The sequence below is a fragment of the Sinocyclocheilus anshuiensis genome, unplaced genomic scaffold, assembly GCF_001515605.1.
Source record: "Sinocyclocheilus anshuiensis isolate Anshui unplaced genomic scaffold, SAMN03320099.WGS_v1.1 scaffold150, whole genome shotgun sequence".
NCBI classification, from domain to species: Eukaryota; Metazoa; Chordata; class Actinopteri; order Cypriniformes; family Cyprinidae; genus Sinocyclocheilus; species Sinocyclocheilus anshuiensis.
Window position 1 is genome coordinate 399,696 of NW_015546025.1, and position 16,212 is coordinate 415,907.

Below are 16,212 nucleotides of genomic sequence, written 5' to 3' on the forward strand. Positions count from 1 at the left end.
AGAAAGAAAGAAAGAAAGAAAGAAAGAAAGAAAAAGAAAGAAAGAATTTCTCTTTTTATATTCCATGGAACAAATTCATATGAGTTTGGGTGAGTAAATAATGACAGAATCGTCATTATTTTGGATGATCTACTACTTTAGCTAAAGTCAAAGACACAGAAAGGACAGAAAAAAAGCAGAACATGACATATGGATAATTAGCGTTGCTCATGAAGGATTCTTAGCGCATTTATTGTGTGCCAAAGCCACACTCACCAACAAGTGAGATCACTGTTGACCTCCTACACATAATATGGATGTAACAATTAACATAATTAACCTGGCTGGACTCTCTGCTTGAGTGGAAGTCACCGCTGTTTATTTGCACACCTACCAGAGACAAGTCATGACTATAAAGAGAGAATTAAAAAGAACTGAGGATGATTACACCATTACAAAACCATTCACACCTTCTCCAAGTGATTTTGGGAGTAACAATTAACATTCGTTTTCATTCAGGTCAGCATATTCTTCGCATTTAAAGAGCCTGTAACTACTGTACTGTGAGTGACAGAAATCTATTTTGCAATGCATGAAAGGAGAACATTAGTGCTACCAGTGTCCACAGCAGCCATTCAACAACTTAATTCCAACTTCCTCCGAGCAGCCATGCTAAAAGTACATTTGTACGGCTCCCTCAAATGTGTGACTTTTCGAATAGTAATTTACGTTCAATCAACCTCAGCTTTCTCATATATTAAAAGCCTGCTACAGCTCTCTCCACATGCTAAATATAGAAACTATTCTACTTCCATTCAGCGGGTCTGGTGAACAAAGGACTAACCCCTTCAATATCCCAATTCGCAAAGTCCCAGAATAATAACGCTGTGGTTTCCTGCACCTCAGCGGAGATGTCATATTTGGTGAGTGAGGGGGGCTATTCAACAAAACCCCTGTTAGGCTGCTAGAACAATGGGGCACAAATTGAACGGTGGCAAATGGTACTTATAAGTGACTAAGGGAGAGAAAATGAGCTTAGGAAAGGATACAGAACAGGTTTTACATCTGCAGCCTCATGTGAATGACATTTTATAGGATTTCCATGTCAGGATATTTTACTGAAAGGGATTTATGTTCTAAATAAAGTCCTTAAATAGAAGGTTGCTATAAAGCTGGAGCTTGTTAAAGCTTGATGTTCCCAGTCATTTCAATATTAGATGTCATGTCTGTCACCATGGATACTTCTAGTAAATCACATGTCCCCATAAAACATGACCTTTTAAATGAACAACATGCATTATTTTCATGCAAAACCACTGTGCACGATTGCAAGATATATTATACACCATGGACCTTTTTCACATTTCCGGGTTTCTCAGCAGAAGTCGTCATAGTTGGGTAAACTTCTTTGGCGGTGAATGGGAGACCATAAATCCATAAATTTAGTACTATTGTGAAATATTTTTCAATTTAAAATAACTTTTTTTTTCTATTTGAATATATTTTAAAATTGTAATTTATTTCTGTGATGTAAAGCTGAATTTTCAGCATCATTACTCCAGTCTTCAGTGTCACATGATCCTTCAGAAATCATTACAGCATACCGTATGAAAGCTTGATTTCCTTTTATAAAAGAAATGAACATTATCTTGGGATGCTGTCGAGCTCTTAAGTCAAGCCTGGTTTATGCTTGACATATTGGTTCTGGCATGAAGCACGGCAGACTGCATGTGCCCCTCAGAGCCGCTGAGAGGTGTTTATACTTTATGGCATTACTCTCTGAATTGACAAGCAGCAGTGTGGAGGAAAATATCAGCTGAACCAGCAAGATACAGCTCTGAAAAATAGTAGTTTGCCAAACTTTACCCTACCAAGGTACAATATTATTTTTTCAAATGCAGTTTACTGATCACATACAGGTGTGCCTATAGCTAATTTAGCAAAACATAATGCTAAGGTCATGGGTTTGATTCCCGGCACAACATGTGTACTAGGGATTTAAATTAATTCATTAATTGCTAATGTTAATACAGGAAAATGCATATGGAGGACTCCCAACAGCATGTGCATATCCTGCTTTTAATTCAAGTTTAAAATAATGCACGGCCAGTCAAAAGTTTGCAGTCAGTAAGGTTTTTTAATGTTTTTAACAAAAGTCTCTTATGCTCATCAAGGCTGCATTTATTTGATCAGAGATACAGTAATATTGTGAAATATTATTACCCAATTTAAAATAACTGTTTTATATTTGAATATATTTAAAAATGTAATTTATTCCTGTGATGGTAAAGCTGATTTTTTTTTAGGTTTCTTGAATAAAAAGTTTAAAACTGCAAACATTTGAAATAGTTTTTGAAAAGACTTTTACATTGCAAAAATGTGTTTGATTAATTCAATGCACTTTTAACAGTAGGGTACATACATTCTTCTTAATATATTTCACTACACGATGTTTTAAACACATTACACATAAATTTTAATCACATACCTTCATTTAGCATTTCATTTAAATTCACCAATAATTTATTACAGTAATTAATGTTTTAAATTTTAAAACATTAATTATTTTAAATAATTTTAAAAGACGATATCTCCATTTGCATTGAACTTTCAGCTTCGTATCTTTGCAGATATTGTTTATGCTCAAACAGCAACATTACACACTAACTAACGTTAAAAAAGTGAAATCGCAATCAAACACCCCTTTAAAATACACACTAAAGAGCCTCACATAAGACTTTTTTTTTTTTTTTTAAGTACAAATTGTTTGCACAAAAGGTAGTGGATATTTACAACTGTGCAGAATGCAATTTCAAAGCATATATGTGACCCTGGAGCACAAAACCAGTCTTAAGTCGCTGGGGGATATTTGTAGCAATAGCCAAAAATACATTATATGGGTCAAAATTATCGATTTTTCTTTTATGCCAAAAATCATTAGGATATTAAGTAAAGATCATGTTCCATGAAGATATTTTGTAAATTTCCTACCGTAAATATATCAAAAATGTATTATCATTAGTAATATGCGTTGCTAAGGACTTCATTTGGACAATTTTAAAGGCGATTTTCTCAATATTTTGATTTTTTTGCACCCTCAGATTCCAGATTGTCAAATAGTTGTATCTCGGCCAAATATTGTCCTATCCTAACAAACCATACATCAATGGAAAGCTGATTTATTCAAATGATGTACAAATCTCAATTTTAAAAAAATTGACCCTTATGACTGGTTTTGTGGTCCAGGGTCACATATTTTAAATTGTGCCTACGAGTGATCAAACCCCTGCCACTGTGTTGAAGCCACTGCTACGTTAAAGGTAAGACGTGGTTTAGTTTCATCCGTGTGTGAGCATGAAGGTGAACAGAAAAAAATTAAGCTATCTGACCTGGAAAGTGCAACACAGCTGTTATGAACACTGTCAGCAGTGACAGAATTTCTAACATGGACTGCGGAGATGTTATAACTGCTAAGCGGAGCACTGAGACAGGTCCGACAAATGAGAAAGAAGTTAAAGAAGCTCTGAAGCGGTGTTTCTAGGTCAGTGATTTTAAGAGGGAGCCATGAGGCACATCTTTCTCTTTCACACTTCAGAGAAAAAGCGGAAGAAGACAAGACAAATGTAAAAGAAAAAAGCTGAAGAAAAAAAAAAACTCGTTCCATATAAAGCCTGACGCAGCACTTTGAGCTATGAAAGTGTAGCTGACAACAACAAAGCTGGGATAAAAGAAATAATCCACACAGGGTTTATAATTTCATGCACACCTTTTTTAAACACACACCCATGACCAATTTTAAAGATCAGATGAAATCATTAATAAACCAGAGCCAGCCAGCGTGAAGATGACCTTAAATGAAGAGCAAGGTCAGAAGAGGAAGGCTGCGCAGAGATGTGCTCATAAATAAGCAATGCAATATATATCACACAGCAACAACACTGATCCAGCACGCCGATAGGAAGATGCCGCCCAGTTCCCCCATTATTGTCCTTCATATATGTGAAAAGACTTCTCTTCATTACTCCTCACCTTTTAAAGGGACAGCTCACCCAAAAATGACATTTCTGTCATTATTTACTCACCCTCAAGTTGTTCCAAACCTGTGTGAATTTCTTTCTTCTGTTGAACACAAAAGATGATATTTTGAAGAATGTTGGTAACCGAACTGTTGATGGTAGCCATTCTTTTTCCATACTATGGCTTCCATCAACTGTTTGTTTACCAACATTCTTAAATACCTTCTTTATGTTCCTCAGAAGAAAGTCAGTCACACAGGTTTGGAACAACTGGAGGGTGAGTAAATGATGATAGAAATTTCATTTTTAGGTGAACTATACAATTTAAAGTCAGGGAAGATTTTTCATTCATCTGTTCTCCCATCCAAAACCACACAAAAAAAAAAGTAGTTCCAGGGAAAGACACACCAATGAAATATGGAATGTGAGCTATAAGGGTCAAATTATATATATTTTTTTTTTAATTGAGATTTATATGATATTTATATGAATAAATCAGCTTTCCATTGATGTATGGTTTGTTAGGATAGGACAATATTTAGCCGAGATGGTGTGTTCAGATGTGTGCAGCACATTTTATAGAGGACTGTTTCCTGGTAGAGTAGACTACAATGCCGGCTGTCCTGATTCACAAACTGTAAGTACGTTTTTTATATTTAAAGAATTTGCCACTGACGATTCAAACGCGAGTTTTGAGCAGTGTAGAGTAGCACTTGTTGTTTGTCATTTCTCCGATCACAAATGCAAACATGGTTATGTTTACACGGTTGCGTTGCATCGCGTAAAAAGACAGTATGAGTCATTATAATCCGTAATTATGTCCCCACTGGATGCAACAAATGCCTCGTTTATAATGGGTTTTAATGTTTTTGTCTCGTCGCTCCGGCCGGGACATGGCATCACAATATGGTAAGGGGCGTAACATTTCCGTCACACACTTGAGGTATTCGGCCAATCACAACGCACTGGATAGCTGGCCAATCAGAGCACACCTTGCTTTTCAGACCGATGAGTTTTGTAAAAATCGACGCGTTTCAGAAAGGCGGGACATAGAGGAGAAACAATAATGTACAGTATGTGGAAAATAATGTGTTTTTTTTAACCTTAAACCGCATAAACACATTTCATTACACCAAATACACAAAATAATGTTCTTTTTAGCAACATCATATGACCCCTTTAATATCCTAATGATTTTTTAAGAAAAATAGATAATTTTGACCCATAAAATGTTTTTTTTGGCTATTGCTACAAATATACCCCAGCGACTTAAGACTGGTTTTGTGGTCCAAGGTCACATATGAATGAAGCTGTTTGAAATGTTTATCATGGAGTAATGCTTTACAATTTTGTTTACTAATTTTTAATAAAACACTAGCTTACTGTAAGTAGTAAAGCTAGTGTTCCATTTCAAGCATCTTTTGAACTTCCTGTTTGGCAAATGCATCTTTATTAGGCAGAAACTTAATTTCCATCAATTCAATTTGCGCTTTGCTATGATCACAGTAATTTGCTTCTTACATGTCCTCTTCAAACAGACTCGGCATTAATATTCAGCGGCTCCTGATCGCAGAGGATGATTAACATTGGCTCACCATCAGGGAATGTCTTCAGGATATTTGTTCAGGGTTTTTAATTAGCTTTTATGAATCTTAAAAGCATTGTGTGGGGGGAAGAATGTAACTGTGGCTTGGTCATGAATTACACATGTAACACCACCGTAAACAATTCAGTACATGAACTATCAACACAAACGTCAAGCAGAACAACAGCACAGCAATGAAACAAAAGAATCAACATTAACAGGGCAAGAAAATAGATCCACCTAAAACACCTTAACATTTCAGTCATACTGTCATGTGTTTATGGTTTTAAGGTTCACTTAAAGTGGGAACTAAACGTCTTTTCCAACTTGAGAACTATATACAGTCAGAAAGAGTTGTTTATTACACAGAATCTGTGCCAATATCATGGACCATAATTATGTCAGCATCACTTGGCCATTGAGTGTAGTTTGGGCTCCTCCTCAATGCATCCTATAAATGCTGTCATAGTCTTGCACACATCCAGTCTGTTTTTCTTCATTAGTAACATGCAATTATATAGGAGATGTTGAATTTTGTCTTTAGCTCCTTGCATTCTTTCTTATCGTGTAGACAACAGGTTAAGTAAAAATATGAATATGCAAGGTTAATGTAAGGTTAATTATTTATTACGTCAATAATAAATATTATTATTATTAGTCGCCAATGGCGATCTCAACAAAAATATTAACAATAAATAAATATAATTAATATTTTTGGTCGCAAATGCGACCGTTTTTGTCCTGTATGCAGCACAGAAAAGAACCACAACTGCAAAAAAACTCTATGCCATAAACTCAAATTACATACTTAAATAGCTGAAAAATCAGTATTACCATCACAGGAATAAATTAAACTTTAAAATATATTCAAATAGAAATTAGTGTAATGATATTTCACAACAATACTGTTTTTACTGCATTGTTTTACCAAATAAATGCAGCCTTGGTGAGCAATTTTCTTTCAAAAACAAAAAAATCAAATGAAAAACAAACAAAAAAAAACTTTCCAAAGGGAAAGTGTATATAAAATTATATTTACCTTTATTTACAGTATATATAAGGTTCCCAGTAACAACTGTGCTTGCATCTGTGCAATGTATTTCCTTTTGTATTGTGTTTCTAAGTTAGACATAAATACATACTTAAAATGTGGGTGTGTGTACCAACTTCACCATATTCTGGAGACAAATCTGTACTAAGAAGTTAACTAAATCTAACAAAATGTCTGTTTGGACACGTCTTCATTTGCTAAAATGGTATAAAAATGAAGTGAATCGTGTTTTTTATTGTTAAAATGTAGAATGCTTTCTGTTGAGGTCAGGGTTAGGGTGTTGGTTAGGTTATAGTATTTATAACTACAACTAGCATATAAAAACATCTGAAGTCCATGCAATGTCCTCATTTAGCTAAGAAAATGTTTATGTACTGTATGTGTGTGTGTGTGTTTAACCTCTTTGTCCATGCTGTCCAGGTCTTCTTTGCAGAGTGTGTAGAGCGGCATGGTTTCAGACATGCTGGGCTGGCGTTTCCTGCGGGAAGGTCCAGGCTGCTCATCGTCAGGACTCGATCCTGCAGCCTCATCCGTCTGCTGAGACCCCTGAGCTGACCTGAGCAAACACAGAAACAATCAATCGCTCAACACACACACTCCAGATCAGCGGCTGCTGTAATCAGTCTCCAAGGGAAATATGTATATCAAGTAGGGCTGCACGATAAATCGCATGCGATATTTAACGCGCATCTTATCAGTAAAGCCGGTTCTGTAATCAGCGGTAAATCTCCATCACCTGCGTGCTTTCACATTGAGCAGCATTAACTACACAGAGCCGTTGTTCACTGACGAGCTGCGCAAAACCACGTTCATATTCGCGCGATTTTTTGCGCTGCTCGTCAGTGAACAACGGCTCTGTGTAGTTAATGCTGCTCAATGTGAAAGCCCGCAGGTGATGGAGATTTACCGCCGATTACAGAACCGGCTTTCTGACAAGATGCGCATTAAATATCGCATGCGATTTATCGTGCAGCCCTAATATCAAGCAAAACTGGCTGAGTTTGCTCTGACAGAGCAGCAAAGCAGGACAGCGGCTCTCCCGGTCTGAGCAACACCCGAATAAGCAATCAAGAGCAAATCAAGAAATAAAACCCACACACACACACACACACTGCACAAGCCCGTCCACAGCAGACAGCAAACATTCAATCACATCTCCACTTCTGTCAAGAGGAGCCACAACATGATAATTATGATAATTCTGCACAGGGAAGCAGAATTACATGTGCTCCTGCAGTCTGTTTGAACACAGGTTTAAACAAGCATTTTTAAATCAATGAGTTCTAAAAAAAATCTGCATATGATTTTTGAAATCCGGCGTCTGTTCTGACCTGGTAGAATGTAAGTCATAGATTACTATTTTGTCGAATAAAACCATATTTTATCTGCTCAATGACTTCTCATTAATGAGTGAAAGCAGGAACATTTCAGAGTTTTGAATGTTACCGTGTTATTACTACATTTCTGCCCCATTCTATAAAAAAAAAAAAAAAAAGAAATTTCAATTTCTAAAACTACTGAAAAAAAAACACTGTAATGAAGGAAGAAATTATATTAATTTATAAATTAAATTTCAATATACATTTATATGATATTTATAAAATACAAATAACCTGAGAATTACTAGTATTAACTACACTTAAATAAATGCATTTAATTACATTCCTTTGCATTTATAATTCATGACTGCTCAAAAATTCATGAAAACTACTAATTAATTTTCTAACAAAACATAAATATCACTCTGGATGTTTTTAAACAAAATATATTAATTTTACCTGCATAAACTTCCACTTTCATTCTTCACACTGCAATGGTTTATCAATAAACATGCATCAACTAAATTTAGTCACAAAAAGTGTGTGTGAGATATAGGAAAAAAAAAAATATAAAAAAGTCATTATCTCAACATTTAAAAAAAAAAATCTACACAAATATACAGCACTCATGTTAAGCACAAAGTCTGTTATAGGTGAGGGCGCAGACATCGATTCACACAATCTCTCATTTTGTTTCATTTCATACTCAGAGTAACAGAAGACCTAGATGCATAATGCAGACTTGCAACACTCAGCAGCAGTGTCATCTTGGAAAGGTCAACATGTCAGGTCAAGTTCATCAGAAATCATCACTAGCCAACTTACTGTCATTGCATTGACAAAACAGCAAGACAAAAAGAAAAAAAAAAACTTTCAGAGTGTAGAGAATGTACACGAATATAACATGGTAATTAGCAACAAGTCGTTTATGCAGCATATCTATGCTTTGAAACATCCAATCAAACGTTTAACTTAAGAGCTGTGGACGGCTCAATGGTTTCCGTAGGAACTGAACCCAAAAAGTACTGCTGTCAAACGATTAATCGCGATTAATCGCATCCAAAATAAAGGTTTTTGTTTACATAATATATGTGTGTGTGCTGTGTTTATCTATTATGTATATATAAATACACACACATTCATTATATATTTTGAAAATATTTACATGTATATACATTTATATATTTATATTATATATATGTTTAATATATAAACATAACATCTTTTTCTTAAATATATAATGAATGTGTGTGTATTTATATATACATAATAAATAAACACAATACACACTCATATATTTTGTAAACAAAAACTTTTATTTTAGGATGTGATTAATCGCGATTAATCGTTTGACAGCAGTACCAGAAAGTTGTAGACTAGTCTGTGAAGCAACAAACTCTAAAATCACAGTGAAGAAACTGAGGGATGCTGAAGCTTCACAAACGGTCTCCTCCTGCTGATACGAGAGAGACCATGACTGACACTAGACTGCAGAGAATTCTGGGAGCTCTGCTGGACAGAGCCAAAGCCACAGGAAGGCAAGCCTGCAACCTTTAGCAGAAAAAAGCATAATGGCTAATGCTAATGCTAAGGAGACCACAGGCCATTGTATGATTGGCTGAGGTGCCTCACGTGATCCAAGTTAGCCATTATGCTTTTTCCAATGGCAAGTACTACAGACGCTCACATCTCCCAATAATAAGACAATCTCTGACAGAGCAGCTTCAGCAAGTCCAGGTCTAATGACTCTAAACATTTACTGTCAGATTTCGAAGATAAGCAGAATTTCAAAAGTCATAACATCATTTAGAAACTAAACACAAGAGTGACTTCATAATTTAAGTCTCAACTCCAGTTTTCCGCATCATGGATATTTCCATTCAGGTTTAATAATAAAGAGAAAACGGAGTTGCTTAAATAACCATATAATCATGACCATGAAATTGATAATGGTCAATAAAGCTCAACTTTAAGAACTTTTCTTAAAGTCGGCATGAAACGGAAGTTGAGATTGTCCTTTTTTTCCTGTTGTGACGTATATACGAGTCAAACGGCTTCTGAAATGAGAAAAAATGCAGGGCGGGGCTTGATTTCGTCCTTCGGGAATTGATTGGATCGTTGAAAGTTGGGCCCTTACGCCATAGCACATGACAGGAAGAGAAGAGAAGTGCTATGCGCAGTGTTATTTTACATTTAATTATTAAATTTCTGTACCTGAATACTACTGTTTATTTTATCTATGCTTGTAATTTGTGAATTTGTTCTTTTTTTACTGACTGTTCACTTGCCTTTAATCATGTTTGAACTTTCTTAGGCTATAGTTTTTGCTGTGGTATATGGAGAAGTACTTAAAGTGTACTTTAAATAATAAACGGAAAGTTACATTAATATAAAATTAGTGGCATTAATTTTTTTGTTTGTTTGTTCACATTGATGTTAAAATCACATTTTCTGATTTGTGATATTACTTTTTATGTAATGCTAAAACACTGCTGGTCACTTTCAGAAGCTGTAGTGATGCTTTCTTTTCCAAGAAAGAATGTGAAACATATATTGGTTATATAATTTTAATTTTTAAATATTTTAAAATATCATTTAAATTGATTTTACACAAGTAAAGCAATACCGTTTTGCATATCGAATATCGCATTATTTAACAAGGTATCGCATTTTTAGGCAATATCATCATCACTGCACTTTTTTTTTTTGTATTTATTTTTTTGCTGGTGAAAGTTACAGGAGTGCATATGGTGTGTGATATGAACTCTAAACAATAATCATTGTTTATCATAATTTACTGTCTTCCGTCCTATGTTCAAGGGCTTCTGGAGAAAAAAAAAACAGCTTCCCGCACAAGGGAGAGGGACAGTCCATTAAACATATGAGGGATTTATATTGTGTGTGTATCTGATTATTATTAATTAAATGCTAGGTTTCAGTACTTATCTACAGATAATGTTCAATAAAATACACACAATCACGCATAACGTAAACGGTTTGTTAGATTTTAATTGCAAGTGCTTATAGCGATACTTCTCTTATGTGGTATAGGCTATTATTTACAGTTGACGACATTATTCAAAAAATGTCCACGAATCTAGTGCCTAAGCCAAATATAGTGTCGCCTATTTAGGCACATTTTAACTATATGCGCTATGAGCACTCCCTCGGAGCGTGTATTCAGTGCGGCTGGCAACATTGTCACACCGTTAAGATCCTCGCTGAAACCAGACAAAGTGAACATGTTGGTTTTCCTGGCACGAAACATGAAGACCGAAAAATAAAGCAGCAGGACTTGCCGATTCACTTAAGCGGCCCAGTAGTTGTACAACAGCCGAACACTTGTACAGACTATAGGCTAGGCTGATGTTCCCTTTTTATGTTGCACTTTAAAAAAGGTTGTTATTATAAATGTAGCCTAATAAATAGTTAAATAATATTAATGATAATTTGCGGTTACGAACGATGAATTATTAAAAGTTTCAACAAGTTGCAACAAGTTGCGTTTGGACGAGTGAGTTTATATCCACAGACTGTTACCCGAAAAACAATATCTCTAAAGAAACCGGAATCAAAGTTTTGCACAACCAGAACTAAGCAATGTTGGGGCATGTTGAGCTCAGCTTGTTCTTTCTGCATTATTACAGGAAAACGCCTGGTGATTACAGTACTGAGCCGCTGCAGTGGAGCAGCTCTAATGTGCTATTAAATTAAAGATGAAGTACCATAGAGCAAAAAAAAAAAAGAACAGTGAAAGTAACAAAAGCTTGTACAACCCATTTTAATGGGCAAAATTATGTGTGAAAATAACTGAAGGAAATATCTATTTGCTAAACTAACCAAGCCAAGTAACATTATTCATATTCTTTTGGTTTCTGTACTCAGTATTTAAAAAAAATTACAAATGCAATGAAAATACAGGTATTGGTACTCTGTATCGGCAAGTACCAAAAATAAAAGTATCGGTATCAGCCTCGTTCTGGAAAAAGTGGTATTGGTGCATCCCTAATAGAAGCGTCATTAAAGAAGTCCGTATGACTCCAAGTGATAGAATTCATCTACCATCCATTAATCACAATTAAGCTTTGTGCTTAAAGTCTCAGTTTTCAGATAAAATTTATAACAAAATTCAGACAATAAAAGTCATTTTGATGCTCTTTAATGTGTCGTGACAGACTGCATTTTCATCACTACTAATTATCTGTATATATTTGTTTGTTATTTTATTGACAACCTTTCGCTTCACCTTTTTAAAGAGTTATTCTCACAAAGCAAATCTAGCTACATTTCTTGCTCCCCTTGAGGAGCTTCAAACTGTCAAGAGCATTTAAAGAGCTGATCTAGGATCAGGGTCATGTCACGTATGTCAGATATTAAATGCTCTGTCAAGCACAGTGAGCATTCATACTATGTCCCGTTGCTGTTTTGTTAAAGGTGCAATATGTAATATTGGCAGTTGGTGGATCCACGTGGGTTGCCAGTTTGAGAACATGCAACAGGAACGAGCAACAAGCCTTGCACTGTAAATTGAGGAGTTGATTTAGCAGCATTTGTAATATGCCTCTGCTCAGAGCTTTTTAGATGGATGTCGAGGCTTTTTAGATCAAGCAGAATCTGCAATCTCTGACCCAGTTTGTTTGCTGGCTTCCATGGCTGCAAAACATGTTTTCCACCAACTGGCAACCTGGGTGTCAAAATACTATTAAGTAAACAGGCAGGGGGCGGAGTCACACAAACCAAAACAAATACAGACGTTCTGACACAGAATAACTGGCTATAACATAGTTTTTCAGAGATACAAGTATGTGAACTTAGCATGTTTCCTAAATATGTACAAACATGGTATTTGTATGCTTTAGTAGTCAAAAAAATGACAGCACCTACAATGATAGTTCATCACCTCATTTATGTCATGTGTTAAAGTCTGTATGAAATCCGCTACCTTTTAATATATATTTCTGCACTGATTTTGGGGTGGGAAGTGCTAAAAAAATTATTTTTCCTGACATTTCCATTTTTCCCATGAACATGGAAGCTCTCAAATTAGCAAAGTTTTTAGACGTTCGTCTACCCATTCCCCTAAAAACATGTTTTTTTGGCACATAGTTCTTTTCTCTTTTGCTACCTAGCAACAAAAGAGGAACATGGGTGATTTTGTATTGACGCTGGCTCGTGTCCTCTCATTTTCTGTTCTTGAACCATTCAACAAGCCCTGTTGCCTGGAAACCAGTACACCCTCTCATCAGCAGCGCGAGAGCACTCACTGTCAGCCTACATGTGACATGTCGTAACAGGGCTTCATGCAGTCTGGCTATTCATTCAACACATCAGGCCTGCTGCAGACGGGCCACGCAGGGCTGAGCGCTCATTACCATATATTAGTTCAGCTTGCAGACGACCCGAGTTTATCTGTCTGGAGAGTTAGTCAGGTAGAGCTGTGGTTTAAATATCAAATTTAACTGTGAACTCTTGTAAATGGCTCCCCGAGGACAGAGGATTGCTTTATTAAATTTGTGGCCCCCTACATGGACAGTGAGTGCAAAGATAAGGCAGAAATAAGACAAATGAAAGGAGTATGAGCGGTTAACAGAGAACTAGAGACAGGATAGGATTAGGGCTGCACGATAAATCGCATGCGATATTTAATGCGCATCTTGTTAGAAAGCCGTTTCTGTAATCAGCGGTAAATCTCCATCACCTGCGGCCTTTCATATTGAGCAGCATTAACTACACAGAGCCATTGTTCACTGACGAGCTGCGCAAAAAATCGCGCGAACATGAACGTGGTTTTGCGCTGCTCGTATTTACCGCTGATTACAGAACCGGCTTAACTGATAAGTTGTGCGTTAAATATCGCATGCGATTTATCGTGCAGTCCTAGATAGGATGCCCAATCCTTCTCCTGGTGGTCTACCTGCAGAGATGAGATCCAACTATAATCCACACCTAAAAAAGATGATCGATTTCTCCAGGTTTATTTCAAAATAACAGGTAGGTGTGTGAGAGCAGGACTGGCACTACAGGTGTCCAATGCACTGGTAAATTAAAAAAAAGTTGTGACCTGCTTGGTACGACACAAAACTAGATCTCCCATTTTTAAGGCCCATATATACTCACAGTTCTTTTTCATTCATTTAAGGGTTAAAAAAAAGTTTGTAAGCAGTTCACTGTCAGCGAACATCCCGACACTGCTGAGAGCGGCATTTACATGAATATATAAATATGTGCTGCATGTCCTTGTTACAGTGTAATTATACATTTAAGTACTGAGTAATATTAATTAACTACATGTACTTACTAGGGATGTGCGGGTCTAGTCGACTAGTCAGTACTAAACGGTACAGCTCCTACTAGTCGACACTGAAAACAATAGTCGATTACACGACAGAAAAAAAACAAAAAAAAACATGATTTTATCATTCAAATTACTGTTATTTTAACATTGCATTTAAAACATTTTAAATAACAAGTTAAAATAACAAGTTAAAATAAAACGTTTGAAAAATAATACATTATTTTTAAAAGTTTATCTGGGCAGAAACTACATTTTTACCTCAGACCTCACATGCGTTTTCTTCGTGTCAGTTGCGGCGAGTTCAAAAATGACCATGCGAAAGACGAGAAGGTGTGGGATTATTTTGAATTAGAAGGAAACGGAAAAGTTTTGTGTAAACTGTGTAATGTCAAATTGTCTTACAATAACTCTACTGGAGCGATGCGTAATCATATTCAATACAGGCCGGTAGGCGTTAGCTTAGAGGCTGGCCAAAACCAGCAAATGTCTATCACGTCATTCACTACAACCCGCCGGTGCTGCGATCCCATCCGCGTCGGATACAAAACTTTCATTAAACGTCAGTCAAATTAGTCGTCGCGCACATCCCTAGTACTTACTATATGGTTAGGGTTACTTGCATGTAATTATGCATAATTAATTGTTATTATAATAGTAAGTACACGTAACGTGTAACAAGGACACCTTAAAATAAAGTGTTACCCAAAATAATCAACAAAATGACAGCAGTGAGAAAACAGCAGTTAAGAAAGTGTCTGATCATAGCGATGGATGTTTGCACCAGCTCTGCAATTTGGCACTACAGTAAAATCACATCACGTTTATTTATATACAGCGCTGTCACTAGCTAACTTTCCATCTACTTTTTGCACTGTTCTGTTGTCAACAATTTGCTGTCTCCAGCCTGATTCCATCCAACTGGCCTTTTACCGATAAAAATGTGTGCATGATGCAGTCATCCATTAAAAAAATGCATTGTTGCATTAGTTTTGTTGTAGCGCAAACTATATAATTTAATTGTAATATAATCGATTTAACGCCCTTTAAACATTACAGAGAAATGGTTCTTTAACAGGAGCAATACTGTGAATACGAACACTGCACGTAGTCTGTCATGTGACACATTTACTTGAGTTAAAGACCGTTTTCTTGACAAAGCGTTTGCAAACAATTTGTTGCAGCGTTTTATGTATCTACATTTCCGTTAAACAGAAAGAGACTGTTGACACTTGAGAAATTATAGCGATAAATTAATTAAAAACTATCTAAATTTCCATCTGCTAGATCAGTAAGCATTTTATATTAGAGGTGCTTCGATCAGGATTTTTGAGGCCGATCACCGATTGCCGATCACAGAAAACATTATCTGCCGATACAGATCTTTTTAAAGCCTTATTTTTATAATTTATAACTATTTATAGTGATACTCCAATCAGGATTTTTAGACATTTATTCAGGGCCTGTAATTACTACATTTTCGTGTCAATCCAGGTTCATATTTACTGCAAAAAAATGTGCTGTTACTTTAATTCAGCGCTTGCAGCGCAGAAAAAATAAACTCGGTGCGGAAACGATCTCTGCACTGCAGCAGACGCACCGCCCCTGACCGCACTGCTGGACCGCAACCATGCCCAGTGTGCACGCTTTATTAATCTGTTAACATGAGCGCGGAAAAAATACGTACCACATTCGCACTGCAAACGGAGTAATGTGAACCTGGCATTATATGTGTGCGCTGCGAGTGTGCATGAGCGCAGTCTCCAGGAGAGCGCGCGAGCACTGAATGGTTAAACACTGGCAAGAATTAAAAAGAAATGCAATTTATAAACTTTAGTAACGATGTGACACTGCCTCGCAAGTGACAATTCCTGTGTCAACTGTGCAGCGTGCAGTTCGCTTATAGACAGACGCGATGTGGTGATTTGAAGCCATTTGCGTATTTTGAGAGAGAAAGAGTGAGAGCGCGC

At 36.3% G+C, this 16,212-nt stretch overlaps 1 protein-coding gene across 1 annotated transcript in view; it reads right to left on the reverse strand.

Moving 5' to 3' along the window:
- Positions 1-16,212, reverse strand: part of LOC107698650 (RNA polymerase II subunit A C-terminal domain phosphatase-like) — a 127,008-nt gene that overhangs the window by 75,307 nt on the left and 35,489 nt on the right. Inside the window, exon 11 of the mRNA XM_016499722.1 lies at positions 7,031-7,187. Coding sequence (XP_016355208.1) covers positions 7,031-7,187 — 157 coding nt within the window. The remainder of the gene's footprint in view (positions 1-7,030; positions 7,188-16,212) is intronic.